At 43.9% G+C, this 19752-nt stretch overlaps 2 protein-coding genes across 6 annotated transcripts; both read left to right on the top strand.

The window, feature by feature from the left end:
- Nucleotides 1–731: 731 nt before the first annotated feature.
- Nucleotides 732–7581, top strand: NME1 (NME/NM23 nucleoside diphosphate kinase 1). Of its 5 annotated transcripts, none has more exons than XM_044001824.1 (5): nucleotides 732–832; nucleotides 3889–4018; nucleotides 5296–5397; nucleotides 6215–6327; nucleotides 7294–7581. In XM_044001824.1, the coding sequence occupies exons 2-5, from the start codon at nucleotides 3893–3895 to the stop codon at nucleotides 7409–7411; spliced, it is 459 nt and encodes a 152-aa protein (XP_043857759.1). In that variant the 5' UTR covers nucleotides 732–832; nucleotides 3889–3892; the 3' UTR covers nucleotides 7412–7581. The 5 variants fall into 5 exon arrangements, with proteins under 5 accessions (XP_043857759.1, XP_043857756.1, XP_043857758.1 ...); XM_044001821.1 differs by having other exon boundaries at nucleotides 784–987; XM_044001823.1 differs by lacking the exon at nucleotides 732–832 and adding an exon at nucleotides 1082–1282.
- A 5656-nt stretch (nucleotides 7582–13237) lies between these two features.
- LOC122753949 (nucleoside diphosphate kinase B) lies at nucleotides 13238–18710 on the top strand. The gene is made up of 5 exons (XM_044001820.1): nucleotides 13238–13397; nucleotides 13785–13914; nucleotides 15617–15718; nucleotides 17319–17431; nucleotides 18373–18710. Exons 2-5 carry the CDS (start codon nucleotides 13789–13791, stop codon nucleotides 18488–18490), a joined length of 459 nt encoding a protein of 152 aa, XP_043857755.1. The 5' UTR covers nucleotides 13238–13397; nucleotides 13785–13788; the 3' UTR covers nucleotides 18491–18710.
- The last annotated feature ends 1042 nt before the right edge of the window (nucleotides 18711–19752 follow it).

Raw genomic sequence — 19752 nt, 5'->3', positions numbered from 1 at the left:
TCCTTTACTTTACATATATTTTACATTGTCATTTATGCGTACATCTTGTTTCCCATGATGGAATGTAAGCCAAGGAACAAGCAGTTTAATACTTTGCATCATCAGCAGCTGGCACATAGTAGGCACTTTATAAATGCTTGAATCGATTCACATATAAGTACACAGATAATAATTTCATGAGTGGGTCTTTGAAGAAAAGGAAGAATTCTATGAGATAAGATGGAATTGTATTCCATACACAAGAGACAGCCTGTGCAAAGGCATCAAGGTCAGAGATGGAATCTCACATTTGGGGAACAGCGAGCAATCAATAAGTTGTCATTGCTGAATCCCGTTTGACAATTTGTGGCTCCGTGGACAAACTGTGCATGAAGTCTACTTGGCAATGGTATTGGCCTAGCTTCCCATTTCCTTCTAGTTTTATGCAGGAAAGGCTTAGTGACTTGCCCAGGGTCATACAACTTGTGTCTGCTGTCGAACTTGAACTCGGATCTTTTTTGACTCTATTAGCTACACCAATATAACAGGTGTCTTTTTAGGCACTGAGGATTCAGCACAAAGAATGACATAATCCCCACTTACAATGAAGCTATTAAAACTGCAACAAGACCTGTGTGTGTATACGCATAAATACACGTGTACCTATTTCTACACAGCACCGATAGAAGGTCAATCACGTAAGGACGCGTGGAGGAGGGGCAACAGCTGGAAGACCGGAAGCAGCTCAGATTCAGACAAAGAACAAGCCGCCGCAGGGGAGGGTGAAGGAAGGTCCGGGACGGGGAAGAGGAAGATCAGGAAGCCAGGAAGTTGGGAGGGGGAAGCTCTGAAGGTGAGCCCGGGACACCACGCGCCGAGACACCACGAGTGCCGAGGCCTGAGCCAGGGATGACGACGCCATGCAGGCCTCAGGACCGTGAGGAAGGGCAAAGCCCGCGGGAGGGAGGCGGCCAGAGCAGCAGAGATTAAGAAAGGCTGCGGAGGAAGGTAGAAAGCCAAAACACCCACCCCACCCTTTTCCCTACTTGGACGGAACAGGAAATGCGGCCTCCACAGGAAGTAGTTACCCTCAGGAGGGCATCAGAAAATGGTGTCCTCTTTACGCAGACAACGCTAAGGGGGCGGGGAGTAAAGGGAACAGTCCGGTGCTCTTCAGAATTGACTCCCTGGATCCCTAAACCTAAGAGGAAGCGTTCCGTGATTGGTTCGCTGGGGACCACTTGGGGCCAGGGCATCTTCCAGGCAAGTGGAACCGGGGCGCGGGCCTAGCCTGCGGGTTTAGGTGAGGGGCGGCTCTAGGGTTGTGGAGGTCAAGGGCTCAGGGAGCCCTAGTCGGTGGGGGTTATCGGGGCGCAATCTGAGCCCCACTCCGATTCTTCTCCGGCCTGTCCCCACATTAAAACCGCATCGCCCTGTGTATATAGATATATAGATATAACCTATGTCAGATTACCTGCTGTCTAGGGGAGGGGGGAGGGGGGAGGGAGGGAGAGAGAAAAATCTGAAATTGTAAAGCTTGTATAAACAAAAGCTGAGAACTATCTTTACATGTAACGGAAAAAATAAAATACCTTATATGTAAAAAAAAAAAAAACCCGCATCGCCCGTGATCGGGGCCAGATTTTGATCCCTGGGCTGGGACTCGGGGATACCCCTATACCCAGGGCCGTGGGGTTCCCATTGGAGTCGTAGCTTTGTGGGTCTGGAGCTGAATGGGACCTGAGGGGACTAAGCTGACTCAGCACTGATATTTTACAAATGTAGAAACCGAGGCATACTGAGGCGAAATGACTGGCACAGGGTCACATGGGCCTCCACCTGTATCCACACCCAGGCAACATTCTTTTCTTTGCTAGTCAGGATGTCAGCATAAGCTTGGGTCCTTCCCCCCCAACTCCTCTCCTCCCTCATCTTAAGGTTCCTTTATTTTATGAAATTGACAAACATTCACATATCCCTTTAAGATGCTTTATGAATATTTTATCCTCACAGCAGCCCTGGGAAGTAGGTGCTATTTATTTTCCCTACTTTACACATGAAGAAACTGAGGAACACAAAGGTTAAGTTACTTGGCTCAGGATCTCAGTAGGTGTCTGAGACAGCATTTGAGCTCAGACCTTTTCTGGCCCCAGTTCCAATGATTTCTCCATTAGGTCACTTAACTCTCTTAAATATGATCTAGGGTTTTTATTTTTATTTTTAAGTATAGATTGAATTTTACCCAGAACGATGATCATCCTTGCCTCACTTGTCCATTCTGAACTTGCTTCTTCTGCCTCTTCTCTGTGTTTTTAATGTCTAATTCCCCCCCCCACCCCCCTTTTTGGTATTACTATTACTACCCTCCCAAATTTTTCCTTGCTGCACTCCATGAAAGTAAAATAAGTATAGTTAAACTAAAAAGAAACATCAATTAGCTGAAAATGTTTGTCTCATTCTGCACCTCGAGCCCATCTCTTCTCAGTCCAGAGGTTATATGAATATATCATCCTGAGTCTTTCGGAGTAATGATTAGTCATTGTATTGATCAGATCATGATTTTTAAAAATCCATTCACATTTGTTTTTTTTTGCAATGTTGTTGTCATTGGACAAATTGTCCTGGTCTTGCTCTTTTCATTTTACATCATTTTATATGATTCTTCCCAGCTTTCTCTGAATCAGTTCCTTTTATCATTTCTTGTGGTATAATAATATTCCATTAGCTTATACCATAGTCTGTTGAGTTCTTCCCTATTTGAGGGGCACCCAAGTTGTTTACAGTTCTGTGGAACAACAAAAAAGTGCCACCATAAATATTTTATGCACATGGGTCCTTTCCCTCTTTCTTTGATGTCTTTGAAGTACAAAAATGCCCAGTAATGGAATTACTGAGTCAAAAGGGTCCTTACTCTTGATTTCCAAACTAAAACTAGGCAATCTTTCCTTTTGTTCTAAGAGAAAGAGGGATAGATTGGGAGGAAGGAGACCTAAGTCCCAAACCAGCTCTGTGATTTTGGGCCAGACACTTTGCCTCCTTGGCCCTCAGTTTCCTCATCTGTAAAATGAGTGGTTTAAACTTGAACTCTGAGGTCTTGGATCTCTAAATGTTATGGGAATATAGAATAGAATGTTTACCACAAGCTCTTCTTACATTAATAGATTTGGTAGGTCTGTAATTTCACCTATTAACCCCTCCCCCTGCCTTTCTCCCATCATGCAGATAGCAAGTCTTAAGTGTTGAAAAATTCATCACCTGCTGGATAGTCTCCTTGGTAATGAGCCACTCTATACTTGGCTATACTGGTACCAAGGGGAAGACAGATAATTAACTCCTATACTCAAATCTATTCCAGTTTGGTTGGTCATGTCATAGCTTGCTCTCCCCAGGCATAGCATCCACGGTCACCTCAGCACTGTGAGGCATCATCATAGGATTTGAATGGAGCACTTAAAAGTCACTTTTTGTTATGTAGTGCCTTGTATTGTCTTCTGGTTCAATGTGTACTCCTGTTATCCTCTATAGATGAGTATAAAATTTAAGGTAGGGAGTGAAGGGGAAAAGGATAGATAGATTTCTATAAGAAGTCAGGGCAGGGATGATCTGTTGCTACTGTTGTATTCTTTCCCATAGTTATTACAGTGCTAGTTAAGTGGTAAGGGTTTGATCAGCACATAGTGAATTACATAGGAAAGGGGTGAGATCCAAGGGATTGAGAGAAATGTTATACTCCTTTTTTAAAAATTGATATTAAAGCTAGCAGATTTAGGGAACTGGGTTTGTAATAAAAAAGCTTTGAGTTGGTAGGACAGATTTAAATCGGCTTTAGTGTAATCTACTTGAGAAGGATAATGATACAAACAGGACACTTACAGCCTCATTTCCCTCCCCCAACCAACTCACCTCTAGGGTCATGGCTAACAGTGAGCGTACTTTTATTGCCATCAAGCCAGATGGGGTCCAGAGGGGCCTGGTTGGAGAGATTGTTAAGCGCTTTGAACAAAAAGGATTCCGACTTGTTGGCTTAAAATTCATGCAAGTAAGTAGATTATTCCCCCTCTTGAGCAAATGTACTCTCTCATTTAGCATGTTGGGTTGAAATACTTTCCTCTGGGACAGGGGTGGGGTATTGAAAGGAATAAGGTATGTGAGTGGGTTGAAGGGAGGTGATGCTGATTATTTTTCACTTTTCATGCTGTTTTGGGGAAGAGGGAGCATTAATTTCCTTGAGGTAGTGCTAGAAAGTGTTTGCTAGCCTGCTGTTATATCACCGGGCTACACGTATCTGGGTGCCTTTGTCCCAGTTTATATTTGAGACTTTTCATCTTTGAAAGAAGCCCCCCACCCTACATGGTAGAGGGCTTCTTAATAAACCTCTCATCCTTCTAAAACCTTATGTACCAGTACATTACTAACATTTCTGGCCCAGTCTGGGACATATTTGAGTTTGTAGTTTTGAGCTTCCCAGAATAGATCATTTTAGAAAACCATTTTCTTTTCTGAGGCAGGTTGCATTCCAGCCAGATCTTTCAGTCAGTCTACACCCATTGTGTGCTGAATCCTGAATTATAGCCATGGTGGGGGACACAAAGAGGACATGGGCTCTGCCTTTGGGGAGCATCTGCTCTCAAGAAGGAGAAAGGACACCCACCTACCTCTGAAAGTGAGGTTTTTCAGCTCCAATATCTCCTCTACTCACTCTTTGGTGCAGATAAATTGAGAAATCATCGTACCTCAAAAACATGCCAGTTATGATCCACCCATCCCAAAAACATGGAAGGAGAGACAAGGAGCTTGGAGATTCCACAATGCAGGTTGGCAGTTTGAATAATTAGGAATTGGCCATAAAAATCAACCTTAGATTTGCTCCGGAAAATTACAAAATCTGTCTGGCTTTGTTTCTGGACTATCCTTCTCGGATGTTGACAAATGATCAGAGAATACAAATTAACTTTAATATTTGTTTCTTACTGTAAAATAAGGGTCTTCCATATCAAACTCTCAGGGCTTTTCTGTGATTAACCCAAGTCCAGTGATATTAAATAGGAAGGAAAAAAGAAGAAAGAGCACTACAAAACAATTCAATAGACGTTAATTAAGCACTGTGCCAGGCACCTTTGCTAAGTGCTAAATTACAAAACTAAAAGGAAATGAATAACCATTCCCTTCCATTAGCACTTCTATCTAGGATTTGACCTCATCTCTGATTCAGTCAGGCATCTAAAATGTCTGCCATGATTTTAAGGGTGGGAGAAGATTTGATGTGCCTTAGATCACTTCCGGGCCTTGGTTCTTATACTCAGTTCTTTGGTTCAGGCTTCTGAAGATCTTCTCAGAGAGCACTACATTGACCTGAAGGATCGCCCGTTCTATGCAGGCTTGGTAAAGTACATGCATTCTGGGCCTGTGGTAGCCATGGTGAGTATTTGTGGGGACCATTTGTGTGAGCTGGGATGTTGGGAATAGACTGGGATGAATGACAATAAATTCCCACTTCTGGGACAACTTGGTGTAGTGGCCAGAGTGCTGGACTTGGAGTCAGAGAGACTTGGGTTTGAATCCCTCCTTTGATACCTGACAAGTCTCTGAATGTCAGTTTCCTCAGAGGATAGTGGTGATGTTAGTGATAAAGGGGAAGCAGTATTGGCGTTAGAGTCAGAGCCTTGGGTTGTAATCCTGACTTTTCAAGCCATCTTTGTGACCTTGGCCAAGTGACTTTACCCCTCTGCATTTTAGTTTTCTCATCTATAAAATAAGGGGATTGGACTAGGTGACCAATAAGATCCCTTCTAGCCCTGAATCCATAGATTTGGTCCCACCATCACAGGATTGTAATGTATGGAAAATGCATTGCAAAGTTGAAAGTGCCCCATAACTGTCAGTCGTTGTTACTATTACTGTCCTCCCTTATATACTGGGAACTCTGTGTTCTGGAGGAGTCTCAGAAATGGAGATTAGCTGAATCCTCTGACCCATTTCAGATAATACAGATCTGTCTGTGGAACTGAAGGCCTATGATTTGAGGCTGAGAGGTCACCCAGCCCATCCCCCAGTATCCTGGCTGGATTTCACTGACTCTTTCCTAAACATATCAGAATCTTGGGTTTGTGGAGGCCTCACCTGTGCACAGGGTCCTCTGCAAGAGGAGAGTGCTTTTGTAATCAGCAACCACTGGGTCTTCCCCACTGATTAGTTTTCTCTCTTGACTTTTTCCTCTTTTTTTTCCTCTGTGAAGGTCTGGGAGGGGCTGAATGTGGTGAAGACAGGTCGAATGATGCTGGGAGAGACCAACCCAGCAGATTCCAAACCAGGCACTATCCGTGGGGACTTCTGTATTCAAGTTGGCAGGTGGGTCTTAGTGCTTGTTGAGCTTATTGTCAAAGGGATTTATGCTCCTTCAGCACAACTGCAGGGGATCGAAATGTGCCAGGGTTGCAGTAATATGAGAAGGAGGCTTTTAGTACATCTTTCTCACCCAGTGGCTTGGTTCTGGGGCTCTCTATCTTATGTCAACTAACCAACATGATTATGTGCCTGTGGTGCATGTAGCCCTGTACTAGGCACTGGGTGTGTATATGTGGCAGCCGTGCAGAAGATAAAGAGGACCCAGTGGTCAGCACCACAAAGAGCTCCCCAGACTATCTTTTGTTTTTGTTAGCTCTGTAACTGTACCATTGTGGTAGTGGTGTTTGAGCCAGTCTTGTGGAAGGTTGTGACTGTAAAAAAAACAGTGGATAGCCTATTTTTGGACTTTGGTTCAGCTTAAATGAGAAGTGGGAATCTGAGAATTTTCTTATCTTTGGAGCTGGGAGCTACTTGGAGGGAAGGTATGTTTTATAAAAAAAAAAAAAAGTCAGGGGCAGCTAGGTGGCGCAGTGGGTAAAGCACTGGCCCTGGATTCAGAAGGACCTGAGTTCAAATCCGGCCTCAGACACTTGACACTTACTAGCTGTGTGATCCTGGGCAAGTCACTTAACCCCCATTGCCCAGCAAAAAAAAAAAAGTCATTTCCCAATGACTTCCCCCACTACCTCTCTTTCTTTTTTTTGATGCTCCTTCACTTATAGCACAGGATCAGGCCCCATAACACATACTCATTCATTCATTGAGTGCCTTCTTGGCATTTGGGATAGTGACAAAACAAAACAAACAAATAGCTCTGGCCCTTGAGGATGCTACTCCCCCCCCAACTTTCTTTTGCATCTTGCCAATGGTGGGAATAAGGGGGCTGCAGGAATGAGACTTTGCTTTTTAATCCTTTTTTTATTACTAATATGACAGGTGTTTTTTTCTTTCATGCCCTTTCTGTCCCAGGAATATTATTCATGGCAGTGATTCAGTGGAGAGTGCTGAGAAGGAGATCGGCTTGTGGTTTCATCCTGATGAACTGGTTGATTACAAGAGCTGTGCCCAGCAGTGGATCTATGAGTGATAGAGGCGTGTTGATCTTTCTTCATTCCTACAGGCAGAGGCCTAGACTGTGGCTCTGCTTATTTCCAAGGGCTTCCATATAGACTATGGAGACATCTGTGCTTGCTGTTAACTTTGGCTGCACAGTGTTACATCCTTCTAATGGTCCTATTAAAAGGTTGTTGGAGCTATTGAGTGTGTCATTGTGTGGTACTGGGGGAAGGGTTGGGAGGATGTTACTGTTTCCAGCTTCTTTCTTTAAGCATATTCTTGGACTGGTTGCATTAATGGAGTAGTGCGAAGAACTGACAAATTATTGATAGCTCTGATGCAGAGGGGATATATAGTGAGGGAGAGGGAAAAGAAGAGGGAGAGAAGTGGGGTGGAAGAGGGAGGAACTGAGGGAGGTTTAATCTCTGTTCTGTTCATTTCATTCGGTTGTTATCAAGATCATATAATTGTTGAACATTGGGAGGGTATATTGCAGAAGTGAGGTTTTTCCCAAAAAGCTCTATTTCCCTTGCCATATTAATATTAGCAGCTCTGACAAGTTGAACTCTAAGTACATTATAGCCTCGGTGATGCCAGTTATGACTCATTTATCTCTAAGAACTCCCTAAGAGGTAGTTTTCTCTGGCATGCCCAGTAAAACTCCCTTTCCCAAGTAGCTGTTCAAGGATAGCTTAACATAAGATCATAGATCTCGAGCTTGAAGGGGCCTTAGAGGTTTCGTCTTTTACAAATAAGGAAATGGATGCCCAAGCCGGGACCTGCCCTGCCCAAGGTCACACAGGAAGGAAATGGCAGGGAGAGATTCAAACTCAGGTCCCATGAGTCACAAGCTCATCACTTGTCACTGTGTCATGATGCTTCCTACAGCAGGGGGATAGTGAAGTTTAATTATACCAGTTTCCCCCTTTACTGGACTTGTGGAGATAGGGAGTGATCTCTAAGTGAGATTCCCCCACCCCCACCCCCATCCCATCATTCTGTCTGCAGTAGCATTCTGCCTCATTTTAAACATAATATGCTCGGGGTGGCTAGGTGATGCAGTGGATAAAGCACCGGCTGGATTCAGGAGTACCTGAGTTCAAATCCGGCCTCAGACACTTGACACTTACTAGCTGTGTGACTCTGGGCAAGTCACTTAACCCCCATTGCCCTGAAAAAACCAAACAAAAACCAAATAAACATAATATGTTCATATTTTGCTTTTAATTCCTAATTGGCCATAACCCTAGTGATAAACTTTTGTCAATTACTGATTTGCATTCATGCTGGCTGGTATATATAATACTGAAAATGGTGCCAGTTACAGCTTTTTGTGTGTGATAACCTTCGGTTCCCCCTTTGTTCATCTACTGAGCTGATGAGTCTCTTTTCCATATTTCTCTGTCCTATGTCTTGTTTCCTTGGGTTGTGGAGTCCACTGGGGCTTCCCAATGATCATCATGTTGTACTTAGCTCATCTTCCCTCTTGTTCCTGGTAGTTCCTACTACTGTTCTTTTCCCCCTTGCAACCTTGGTATGTTGGCTGGGAAATGAGCTCAGGTAAACAGCTGGGGAGGCAGGAGTGATGACCCTCTCCTAGATTGTGCTCATGGTGCATTTCTTTCTTTTTTTTTTTTAGTGAGGCAGTTGGGGTTAAGTGACTTGCCCAGGGTCACACAGCTAGTAAGTGTTAAGTGTCTGAGGCCGGATTTGAACTCAGGTACTCCTGACTCCAGGGCCAGTGCTCTATCCACTGCGCCATCTAGCTGCCCCTCTCATGGTGCATTTCAACAAGGAAAGGTGCTTTTTGCATAGTAAGGTGCCATACAAATGCATGATAGTATTTATCAAGGAAGTGTTGAGCAATAGAATGTAGCATCCTCAAGGGCCAGAGCTATTTTTTTGTTTTGTTTTGTCACTATCCCAAATGCCAAGAAGGCACTCGATGAATGAATGAGCATGTGTTATGGGGCCTGATCCTGTGCTATAACTGAAGAAGCATCAAAGGACTATTGGAGGCCTGCCTCAATTATCCTTTTTTCAAAAAGTTGATTTGAGGTTTGTCATGACCTCAGAATACACTAGAGACCCAGGCAGCCCCTATGGGTAGTTTTTCATTCCACAAGGTTGAGGCAATTTTATCTGGTTGTTATTTTCCTTGCTTATTTGGGCATGGTGATTCTGGTAAGGGATAATGGTAATAAAGAATTGATCTCTTATAGCACTTTATAGTATACAGGGTACTTCATATACATCTCATTTGATGCATGTAAATCAATAGCCCTTTGAGGTATGAAGAATGGATTGAGGGGTAGGTGAGGAGAGAATAGAGATACCTTTCAGGAGGACCTAGTATATGGTTCAGTAAATTTGAATTTGAGAGAAAGTATGGGACAAGGATTAAGGGACAGGTCGAAGATTTTGTGCTGTGGGGCCTAAGAAGATAGTTTAGACTTCCCACTAAACTGTGGGAATCATCACAAGAAAGAGTAGCTGATGCTAATGCTGGGCTAGAAGAGTTGATTTTTCTTTTTAAAAAAATCTTATTTTTAATGATGACTTGTTTATATCACTTTCATTTCCAAAGATATCCAACTCCCTCCCCTCCACAATGAGCCATCTCTAATGACAATTTAAAAAGTGAGAAAAAAGGGGGCAGCTAGGTGGTGAAGTGGATAAAGCACTGGCCCTGGATTCAGGAGTACATGAGTTCAAATCCGGTCTCAGACACTTGACACTTATTAGTTGTGTGACCCTGGGCAAGTCACTTAACCCTCATTGCCCTGCCCCTCCCCCCCAAAAAAGTGAGAAAAAAAGCAATTAAAGTACAACTGTGTCTTACAGTATATATGGTCTCCCACATCCATAGTCCCTTACCTCTGCAATGAACCACTCATCTCTTCTCTAGAGTCAAGCTTAGTCATTATAATTACATAGTGTTTGGAGGGGTTTTTTTGCATTCTATTTACATTGTTGTAGTCTTGTAAATGTGTTATATAATTTATATTAAAACAATGTAAATAAATACAATTTCTACAACAATGTAAATATAACATTCTATAATCTATATACAGAATTCCATTAGTATAAATAGAACACCCCCACTGTGACAGTACATACATTAGTTTGTATACATACATGTGTGTATGTATATGTATATTTATTTTGCTAACTTCATTCAGTATCATTTATCTTTCCGTGCTTCTCTAGATTCTTTGTCATTTTATTTTTACTGCATGTTAATCATCCATTACATTCCTGTGCCCCAATGTGTTTAATCACTCCCTAGCAGAAGCAGACTCCTACTTATACACAGAATAATCTGAATTTCAAATAATTGAGTCAGTAAACATTAAGTGCCTATAGTGTGCCAGGCACGGTACAAAGACAGGTAGAAGATAGTCCCTGCCCTTGAGGAGCCCAGGTTTTATTCCTGTGGGTATACCTGCTCGAAGGTGCCTGGCAATGGGTATGATGGAGTTGAAGAGAGAATCAGGAAGGAGCTCTCTCTGTAGGTGTTAGTGGCCTAGCTTCTGAATTTGATTGAGGTCTAGAGAAATTATATAAGAAATTCCCTTCTTGGGGGCAGCTAGGTGGTATAGTGGATAGAGCACCTGCCCTGGATTCAGGAGGACCTGAGTTCAAATCCAGCCTCAGACACTTGACACTTACTAGCTGTGTGACCCTGGGCAAGTCACTTAATCCCAATTGCCTCATTCCCCCTCCCCCCCAAATAAAATTCCCTTCTTGATCCCTAGGAAAGGCATTGGGCCTCCTTCAGTAGCCTGTGGTTTCTCTGGGCTCCAAGCAGCATGTAATGTAAGGGGCTAAATTCTAGCTATACTATCTAAAAATCTAATGAGTGGTCGCCAATAAATTATAAGCTTTAGCAAGAGTATTTAAGTGTTTAAGTATTTACTAAAGAGCATTAGGATAAGAGAGAAAGGTAAAAATCTAACTATTTCTAAGAGACCCCATCATCTGACCAGACATGGCAAGGTCAGGAACCAAACTGACCCAATGCCTCCTGAGAAGCTGGGAACACCCCCCCACGCACATGCATACAGCTCCAAGCTAATTGGCTGGCAGCTTTGATAGACAGCACCCACCAGCAAACGTCACTTCCTGACACCAAGGACCTGGCTGCATGGCTTGCCCTCAGACACCTTCTCCTCATGGCGGAGCTTTCCTTTTTTTTTTTTTTTTTTGCTGAGCAGTGGGGGTTAAGTGACTTGCTCAGGGTCACACAGCTACTAAGTGTCAAGTGTCTGAGGCTAGATTTGAACTCAGGTACTCCTGAATCCAGGGCTGGTGCTTTATCCACTGCGCCACCTATCTGCCCCCATGGCGGAGCTTTCCTACAGTCACTCTCCAGCAGGTGGCATCATTCCAATCGTTACAAGCATCTCTATCTAGAGGTGGGCTCAGACCTCCAGAAACTGGAAACTGAAAAAATGTCCCTGAGATGGGAAAAAGGGCAGCATCTGTTTAGAGCTAGAAAGGGCCTCAGAGTTTTAGCTCAACCCTCATTTTACAGAGGAAGAAAATGACACAACAGCCCTACTTTTTCACCATAGCTCCCCTTCTTTCTGGCAGGTTGATTCCATTTGGTCATGGTGTGGTGAAAAGTGACCTGAGTTCTATCCCTGCCTCTGCCCCAGCTCTCTTTTTGGGGAAGCCATTTGAGGAAGTAATTTCTCTATTCATGGACTTAGTCCCCATCTATGGAATGAAGGAACTTTTAACCAGATTGCTAAAATTCCTTTCCACTCTATCTACTAGGTCAATATTCAGTCAATCAACAGCTATTTAACTCCTACTGTATACCAGGCTCTGCGCCAACATCTAGGAACCCAACTGCTAGAGATCCAAAGGGATAGGGACTGAATTTGAGTTCACTGAATCCCTAGACAAGGAAAGTGGTGTTCTTATTAGCTCCCATGGATTTAGTTACCATCTATATGAGGATGACTTTCAAATCTTACCTTTCCTATCCCAATCTCTCTGCTGATCTCTGGTCTTGCACCTCCAGCTGCTTTTCAGACATCTGGAACTGGCTGTCCAGTAGGCATCTTAAACAACGTATTCAGAATTAAACTCGTTACCTTTCTACATCTCTGCAACATCTTAAATGTGCCCCTTCCTCATCTCAGATGCTGCCATTGTTCTACCATTTCATCATCTCACACCTGGACTATTGCAATAGCCCACTTGTGGGTCTGTCTGCCTCAGGTCTCTGTGCTCCAATCCATTCAGTCACCAAAGTGATTTACTGAAGTGCCAGCCTGATCATGCCATCCCAACCCTTTCCCCCTACCCTCCCAAATTTCAGTGGCTTCCTATTGCCTCCAGGAGGAAAATCCTGTTTCTGGTTCAAAGACCTTCCTAACCTTGTTCCTTTCTACCTCTGCTGTTCAGTAGTGTGTCCAACTCTTCCTGACCTCATGGACCATAGCATGGCACTAGCATGGGGTTTTCTTGGCAAAGATACAGGAGTGGCTTGACATTTCCCTCTCCAGTGGCTCTAGTTGATCCTTTTGTCAGGCAATCAGAGGTTGTGACTTGACCAGGGCCGCACAGGTCTTCCTAACTCCAGGCCAGGACTCTATCCACTGAGCCATTTAGATGCTTACCTCCACACTCCTCTTATACCTTACTCCCCACCACGTACTCTTTGATGCAATGACACCTCACTGTTCCATAACTCTTCTCTCCTCCCCCTTCCTTCTCCTCTCTGCTCCCCTCTCCCCTCCTTTTTGCACTCCTTCCTCTCCTTCCCTTCCCCTCTCCACTTATCCCCCTCCCCTTTTCTTCCCCTCCCTTCCCATGCCTCCTTCTCCTTTCTCTGCCCCTTTCTCCTAGGCTCCGCCTCCTGACGGTGGAGGCGGGTTCTGAGGTTTGGGCTCCGGTTTCTCTGCTCTCGGCTTCAGAGTGAAGTGCAGACTCTTCGGGTCCAGCTGCCACCTCCGCCGCACCCATAGCTGCCTGCTTCTCCTGCTCCAGCCTAAGCTTCCCTGGTGAGAACGGCAGGGTCCCCGCTCCCCCTTGCTGCCGTCTCCGCGGCTACGCCCCAGCAGGCGCCCCCTCTCGCCCTTGGCTCCCCCTGCTGGGGCCCGTCCCGTCCGCTGCCAGCTGGAACCGAGAGAGGAGGAAGGGGAGAAGTCTTGCCGAACGGAAGCGGCTCCTCCGTTCCGGGAGAGCCACGTGGACCCCGGCGGGGCACCGGGGAAGGGGGGAAGGGGCAGAAAGGGATGGAGGAGGCGGGGTAAGAGCCTTTCAGGGCTAGGGAATAGGAGGGGGAAGGGTAGATGCAGACTCCCTCGGTCCGGTCCACCCCACCCTGGACTAGGCCTTCCCACGTGGCTCCCTGACCCGGCGTCTCTCTCTCTCTCTGCCCCACGCAGGACCATGGCCAACACCGAGCGCACCTTCATTGCCATCAAGCCAGACGGCGTCCAGCGGGGCCTGGTCGGGGAAATCATCAAACGTTTCGAGCAGAAGGGATTCCGCCTTGTGGGCATGAAGTTCCTTAGGGTAAGGGAACCGACCCATTAGTTCTCCGCCTCCAAATCTCTGCGGCCTGGGGACCGTGAACGTGGTTTTTAAAAACTCTTTTGATAACTGGATTTCAATAGAATTGGTTTTCTTGTTAACCCTATTATATTTTATTTTGTGCATTTAAAACATTGTTCTGAGAAGGGGTCCATAGACTGTCCAAGGAGTCCCTGACACAGAATGGTTAAAGAACCCTGCTCTGTCAAGATTTTCCAAAGCGCCCCCCAAACGTTTGGGATTTCTCTTTCTTTGCCCGTTCCCCCTGAGAACACGCCTCACCCCAGCGATGAGGACGAAGAGGTTCTAGGCTACTCCCAGTTTCCTCCAGCAGTTTATCGGCATGCATTTACAATCTGAGCTGAAGAGCCTCCTTGCTCTAATTTTATGAAAAAGAAACTAAACCAAAAACGAACCACCCGGCCTGACCGCCATTTTTTTCTGCTCCTCCTCCAACTCTTTCCTGTCCCCTATTGGGAGGGAACAGAGGGGTGATTAGGGGAGGGCACTCCCCCTTCCGGGGCCGGCCGGGCAGCTAGCTGGTTGAATGACAAATGCCCTTGGCTAAGGTGATTTGTACCTCTCCTTCTGACCCACAAGGATCCTTCTTCCTGTTTGGACCTGTCTCTAGCTTCCCTCATTCTTAGGGATGGGAGAATCAAGCCTTGATTATTCAAATGCTCTGTCTGCATGTTTAGAGGTTTCTGGCCTTTGCAGTTCTTTTTCCAGAAATACTCAAATATTTTAAAATTCAGCCTTGTTGTATACTCTCAAAAATGGCAGTATCTAATTCTGCCTGCCCATGTGGCCTTAATTCATAGGATAATTAGTGGACTGAAGGAAAATAGTGAGTTTGGGTTATAGTTACAAAGTCCAGGGTTGGTCAGAATCTTCATTCAGATCAAACAATTTTAAGAAATAATTGCCCTCAGAGGCAATCTGATACAGCATACACATACCTAAACAGCTGTCTCTTCTCTAATATCCCTGAAAGTAGTAATCTAGTGAGGGGAAGGCAGAGCATTTTATTTTCTGACAGTCTTTATCTGTTCAGAAGTTTTTCTTTGTATTGAGAGGAAATCTGCTTCTCTGTAATTGGCTTCTACTAATTTTACTCCCTGGGGTCAGGAAAATAAGTTTACTCCTATCCTTCCAAATGACCCCTCTTCAGATACTTGAAGGCAGTTAGGGCCAAACATTGCCCAAATCCTTTAACGTATTCTTTTTTTCTCCCATTCTTAAATATATTTTTATTTATTTTGTTAAATATTTCCCAGTTACATGTAAATTTAACATTTCTTTTTAAAAATTCTGAGTTCCAAATTCACTCCCTCTTTCCTGCCCTTTTCTCTCCCCCCTCCTTGAAAAGGCAAGCGATATGATGTCATTTATAATGTAAAACCATGCAGAACATTGCCTTGAATAGTTTTTTAAAAATCCCTTCACTATCGTGGTTGTGACTACCTTATTCAGCATGAAGAGTGACTTTCTCCCTCCTTCCCCAATTGACTTAAGAGCCTAATAACAGGTGATTTGTTTGTAGGCAAATGCTGAATTTGCTTGAGTTTTTAGAAAGCACATTGTTGGCAGAAGTGGTACTAAGCTTTCCTTCTGCCTTCCTCTTCTCCCCTCTCAAACTTGGATAGGGTCTTTCTCTAATAACCCCCTTCTTATGTGCCCTTAGGCCTCAGAGGAACATCTGAAACAGCATTATGTTGACCTGAAGGACAGGCCATTTTTCCCTGGGCTTGTGAAATACATGAACTCAGGACCTGTTGTAGCCATGGTAAGTATCTACGTGTTTGAAGCCAAATGCTACTGGGTTTTACCATTTCCCAGGAACTTTGTCTGAAAACCCAGCTTTTAAAGGCCTTTGCCTTACATTATTCCTCATTATTTGATTCAGCTCAGTAAAGACGAAACACTTGCTGGGTACCAAGACCAGGGAATTTAGGACTACCAGGGATTGCTATTGTTTTTTATTTTGTTTATATTACAAGCATTTATTAGCAGTTCTTTGCATTTTCCTTGCCAGTTGAACAATTAAAATAAAACCCTCTTGGGGCAGCTAGGTGGCACAGTGGATAAAGCACTGGCTCTGGATTCAGGAGTACCTGAGTTCAAATCCGGCCTCAGACACTTGACACTTAACTAGCTGTGTGACCCTGGGCAAGTCACTTAACCCCCATTGCCCCGCAAAAAAAAAATAAAATAAAAAAATAAAAGCCTCTTAACAAATTGTATAAACCAGCAAAACAGATTCCCACATTGGCCTTGTCCAAAAATTTGTCTCATCTTGGCTAAGCTAGCTAGCATTTATATAGTACTTTGATGTTGGCAGAGCACTTTACAGATATAAATAAAGATCCTAAAAACAACCCTGGGAGGTAGGTACTACTTTATCCATTTTGCAGATAAGGAAACTGAGGCAGACAGGTTAAATGCCCAGGGTCAGTTATTAAGTGCCTGAGACTGGATTTGATCTCCAATATTTCTGACAGCTAGGAAGGGTGACTGAATTTTAGGGAAAGGAGAGGTGGGAAAAAAATGACCTAATGTACCCCAGAGCAGAATAGATTAGCTTGGTTATTTGAATGGCCTCGTTCTTTGGATTTTGGCTACTCACCAAAAAGCTCACTATATGCTGGAGCTGTTAAAAGGTTTTTCCTCGATGATTTTGAGTCTTAATTAAAACATACTTTTAAGGTACTCGTGGAAAGGAAGAGAAAATGGAGAACACAGTATGGTAGATTGCTTTTTCATCGATTACTTCCCACTAATGTGGGTCCTGGAGGAAGTGAAAGCAATAAACAAATGACATCCTGAGTGAGGGTTGTCACAGATTAGTTTGTCAAAAGTGGCACTTGCCTTCTCTGCAGAAACAAACCTAAATAGACAGCTGGAGGAAGCAAATCTGGTTTCTGGTTTGTTTTCTGAAGGTCTTGTAGAAGGAGGAGTCTTGGAGTCAGGAGACCTAGCTCCAATTCCTAGTTTTGATGTGTGACTCTAGGCCTCAATTTCTTTGTCATTAAAATGGGGATTTTGAATTGGGGTGATCTATAATTTTTTCATCTTAGCTCTGTCCTTTTCCTTATACCTGGTGCCATCATCACCTTTAAAATCCTGCTTAAAACGCATCTTGACTTCTTATCATTCCATCCTAGGCTAATCACTAGTCATTCTTTTCTCATTGCTCTTTTCTGAAGTTTTGTATTTCTTAAAACTAGATAGGGAGTTCTTGAGATATGGAGTTAGGGATTGTTTTGTTTTTTCTCTCTATAACTGTAATGTTGGGAACAGGGCTCTGTATGCCAGGGGCTACTCCATGTCATAACCACTTAAACCTAATGTGAATTTTGCTATGCCATTCTTTCCTTGCTATGGAGGTCTGGGAGGGCTTGAATGTGGTGAAGACAGGCAGAGTGATGCTGGGGGAGACTAACCCAGCTGATTCTAAGCCAGGAACCATTCGTGGGGACTTCTGCATTCAAGTTGGCAGGTGAGTTCTGGGGGACTTTAAGGCCCTTGCTGGGGAGTAAAAAATTCCATTACCTTGATTATATTTATATGTGTGGGTGGTGTATATCCCTGATGTATGAAATCTGATGGATGAAAAAACAAGTTTACAAAAAGCTGACCAAGTGGGCAGGGATCATTATCACTAGGGCCCGGGTATAGTGATGGATAGAGCTGGCTTCAAAGCCCAAAAATACCTGGTTCAAGTCCTGCCTCTGACACACATTAGTTTTGTGACCCTGGCCCAGATATGGCCCCTCAGTGCCCTGGGAAGGTCTGTCCAGTAAGACTAGAAGAGAAGGTGCCAGCCTACATTGCTAGAAAGGAGTTCCCTACACTAAAGTAATAATCCTAAGTCTGTTCTATATTCCATCATCACTAAAAAAAAATTGGAGTTACAAAAAAAGGTCGTTTCCTTTAAGTAGTGACCTTTCCTACTGCATTTAAAATAATCCAATTTATAAAATTGAAATGTGCAAGGTAACTGCTTAAACATCAGCCTGCTTATCCTATCCATAGATGATAAGGGAGTTGGGTAAGGATTCATGCCCGTCTAGGCAGGCCTTTTATATTACAGATTTAAGGTTGGCTGGTCTGATAGCATCCCTTTATTTACTGAAATTTGGGAAGGAGTCATTTACTAGCATTGAGGAGGGGGGTATGGTGTGTGTGTGTAAATTTAATGACAGCAATATGGATGGCTGTGACAAGAATTGTTAACTGGCAGTTTGGATAATCTGATCTGTGTTAGTGTAGTTACCAGTGTGAACACACTTAATGGATGTTGGTCACTACTTGTTTCTCTAAGCAATATGACTTCCTGAATCTCCAGGTCTTACTTGAGTTCTGGAAAGAGTTGGTGTTTTTAAACAACTGCTAATTGTTTGTTTACAACATAGTGATTTGTAATTATTATTTCCTTAGGAACATCATTCATGGCAGTGATTCTGTAAAAAGTGCTGAGAAGGAGATCAGCCTGTGGTTTAAACCTGAAGAACTGGTTGACTATAAGTCTTGTGCCCATGACTGGGTCTATGAATAAGATTTAAAAAATGGATATAAACTGGACCCACCACTCTTAGTAGCTGTGGTATGCGTGTGCACGTGTGTGTCTTCATCACAGAGTATGAATATGTGTGTATGTCTGTGTGTATGTGTCTATCCCTGAATACATCTCATGCCAGGGGATTGAAAGGAATTGGAACCAGCATTTTCTAAAACAGTCTTGTAACCCTGTTCAATAAAGCCTTGGAAATAAGGGGCCCTCTTGTGTGGTTATTGAAGTGAATTGTAGCCCAGGCACACTGTATTCACCACAGTGTTAGTAAAGAGTTGATTAAACCTGTCTAATCTAGTGGTGGCTATGCATTTTTAGGTTTTATATTTTTGAGGAGGGAGGCAGCAATTTTCTTTGATCCCTTTTAAAATAAAGAAGATAAGGCAATAAGTTCTTCTGTAAGGTTAAGAAGGCTTTTGTTAATGAGCCTTGTTATGCCCCCCCCCCCCTTTTTTTTTTTGGCGAGGCAACTGGGGTTAAGTGACTTGCCCAGGGTCACACAGCTAGTAAGTGTTAAGTGTCTGAGGCTGGATTTGAACTTAGGTCCCCTGACTCCAGGGCGGGTGCTCTATCCACTGTGCCACCTAGCTGCCCCATGTTATATCTCTAATGCAAATGTCACCATTCATAACTCAGAGGAGCTCTTACAGTCCTCTCATTTATAGATCATGAAAAAAGCCCAGTCAGTCAAGCTTGCCCAACCAAAGTCACACCTAACAGGTTGGATTCACATACAAGTCCCTTTGCCACTCACTCTCCTGGGTTGTTTCCTTCTAACTACAATTGGTATAGTTAGTACAGAGGTGCTCATTTATATCTCTCCACTCAGCCCTAAGCACCTTTTAAATGTTTTTTGTTTTTTTGCGGGGCAATGAGGGTTAAGTGACTTGCCCAGGGTCACACAGCTAGTAAGTGTTAAGTGTCTGAGGCCGGATTTGAACACGGGTCCTCCTGAAATCCAGGGCCGGTGCTTTATCCACTGCACCACCCACCTAGCTGCCCCCCTTTTTAAATGTTAAACTTGTTCTATTGCTCATCAGTCTTATTTCTACTGTCATATCCTGTATAGGTTCCTTTCCTTGCTTACAATTACACTGTAGTTCGGGCCCTTGTTTGTCTGCATTACTACAGTAGCTTCACTGGTCTCTGCTCATTGCAGTCCACTGTCCACACAGCTGCCAAAGGGACAAACGACACATCTGACCGTGCCACCTCTACTATTCGGTAATCTCAGTTGGCTGCATTGA

The sequence above is a fragment of the Dromiciops gliroides genome, chromosome 4 (assembly GCF_019393635.1).
Source record: "Dromiciops gliroides isolate mDroGli1 chromosome 4, mDroGli1.pri, whole genome shotgun sequence".
Lineage (NCBI taxonomy): Eukaryota > Metazoa > Chordata > Mammalia > Microbiotheria > Microbiotheriidae > Dromiciops > Dromiciops gliroides.
Note: the sequence above shows the minus strand (reverse complement) of the source record. Positions and strands in the feature narration are given on the sequence as shown.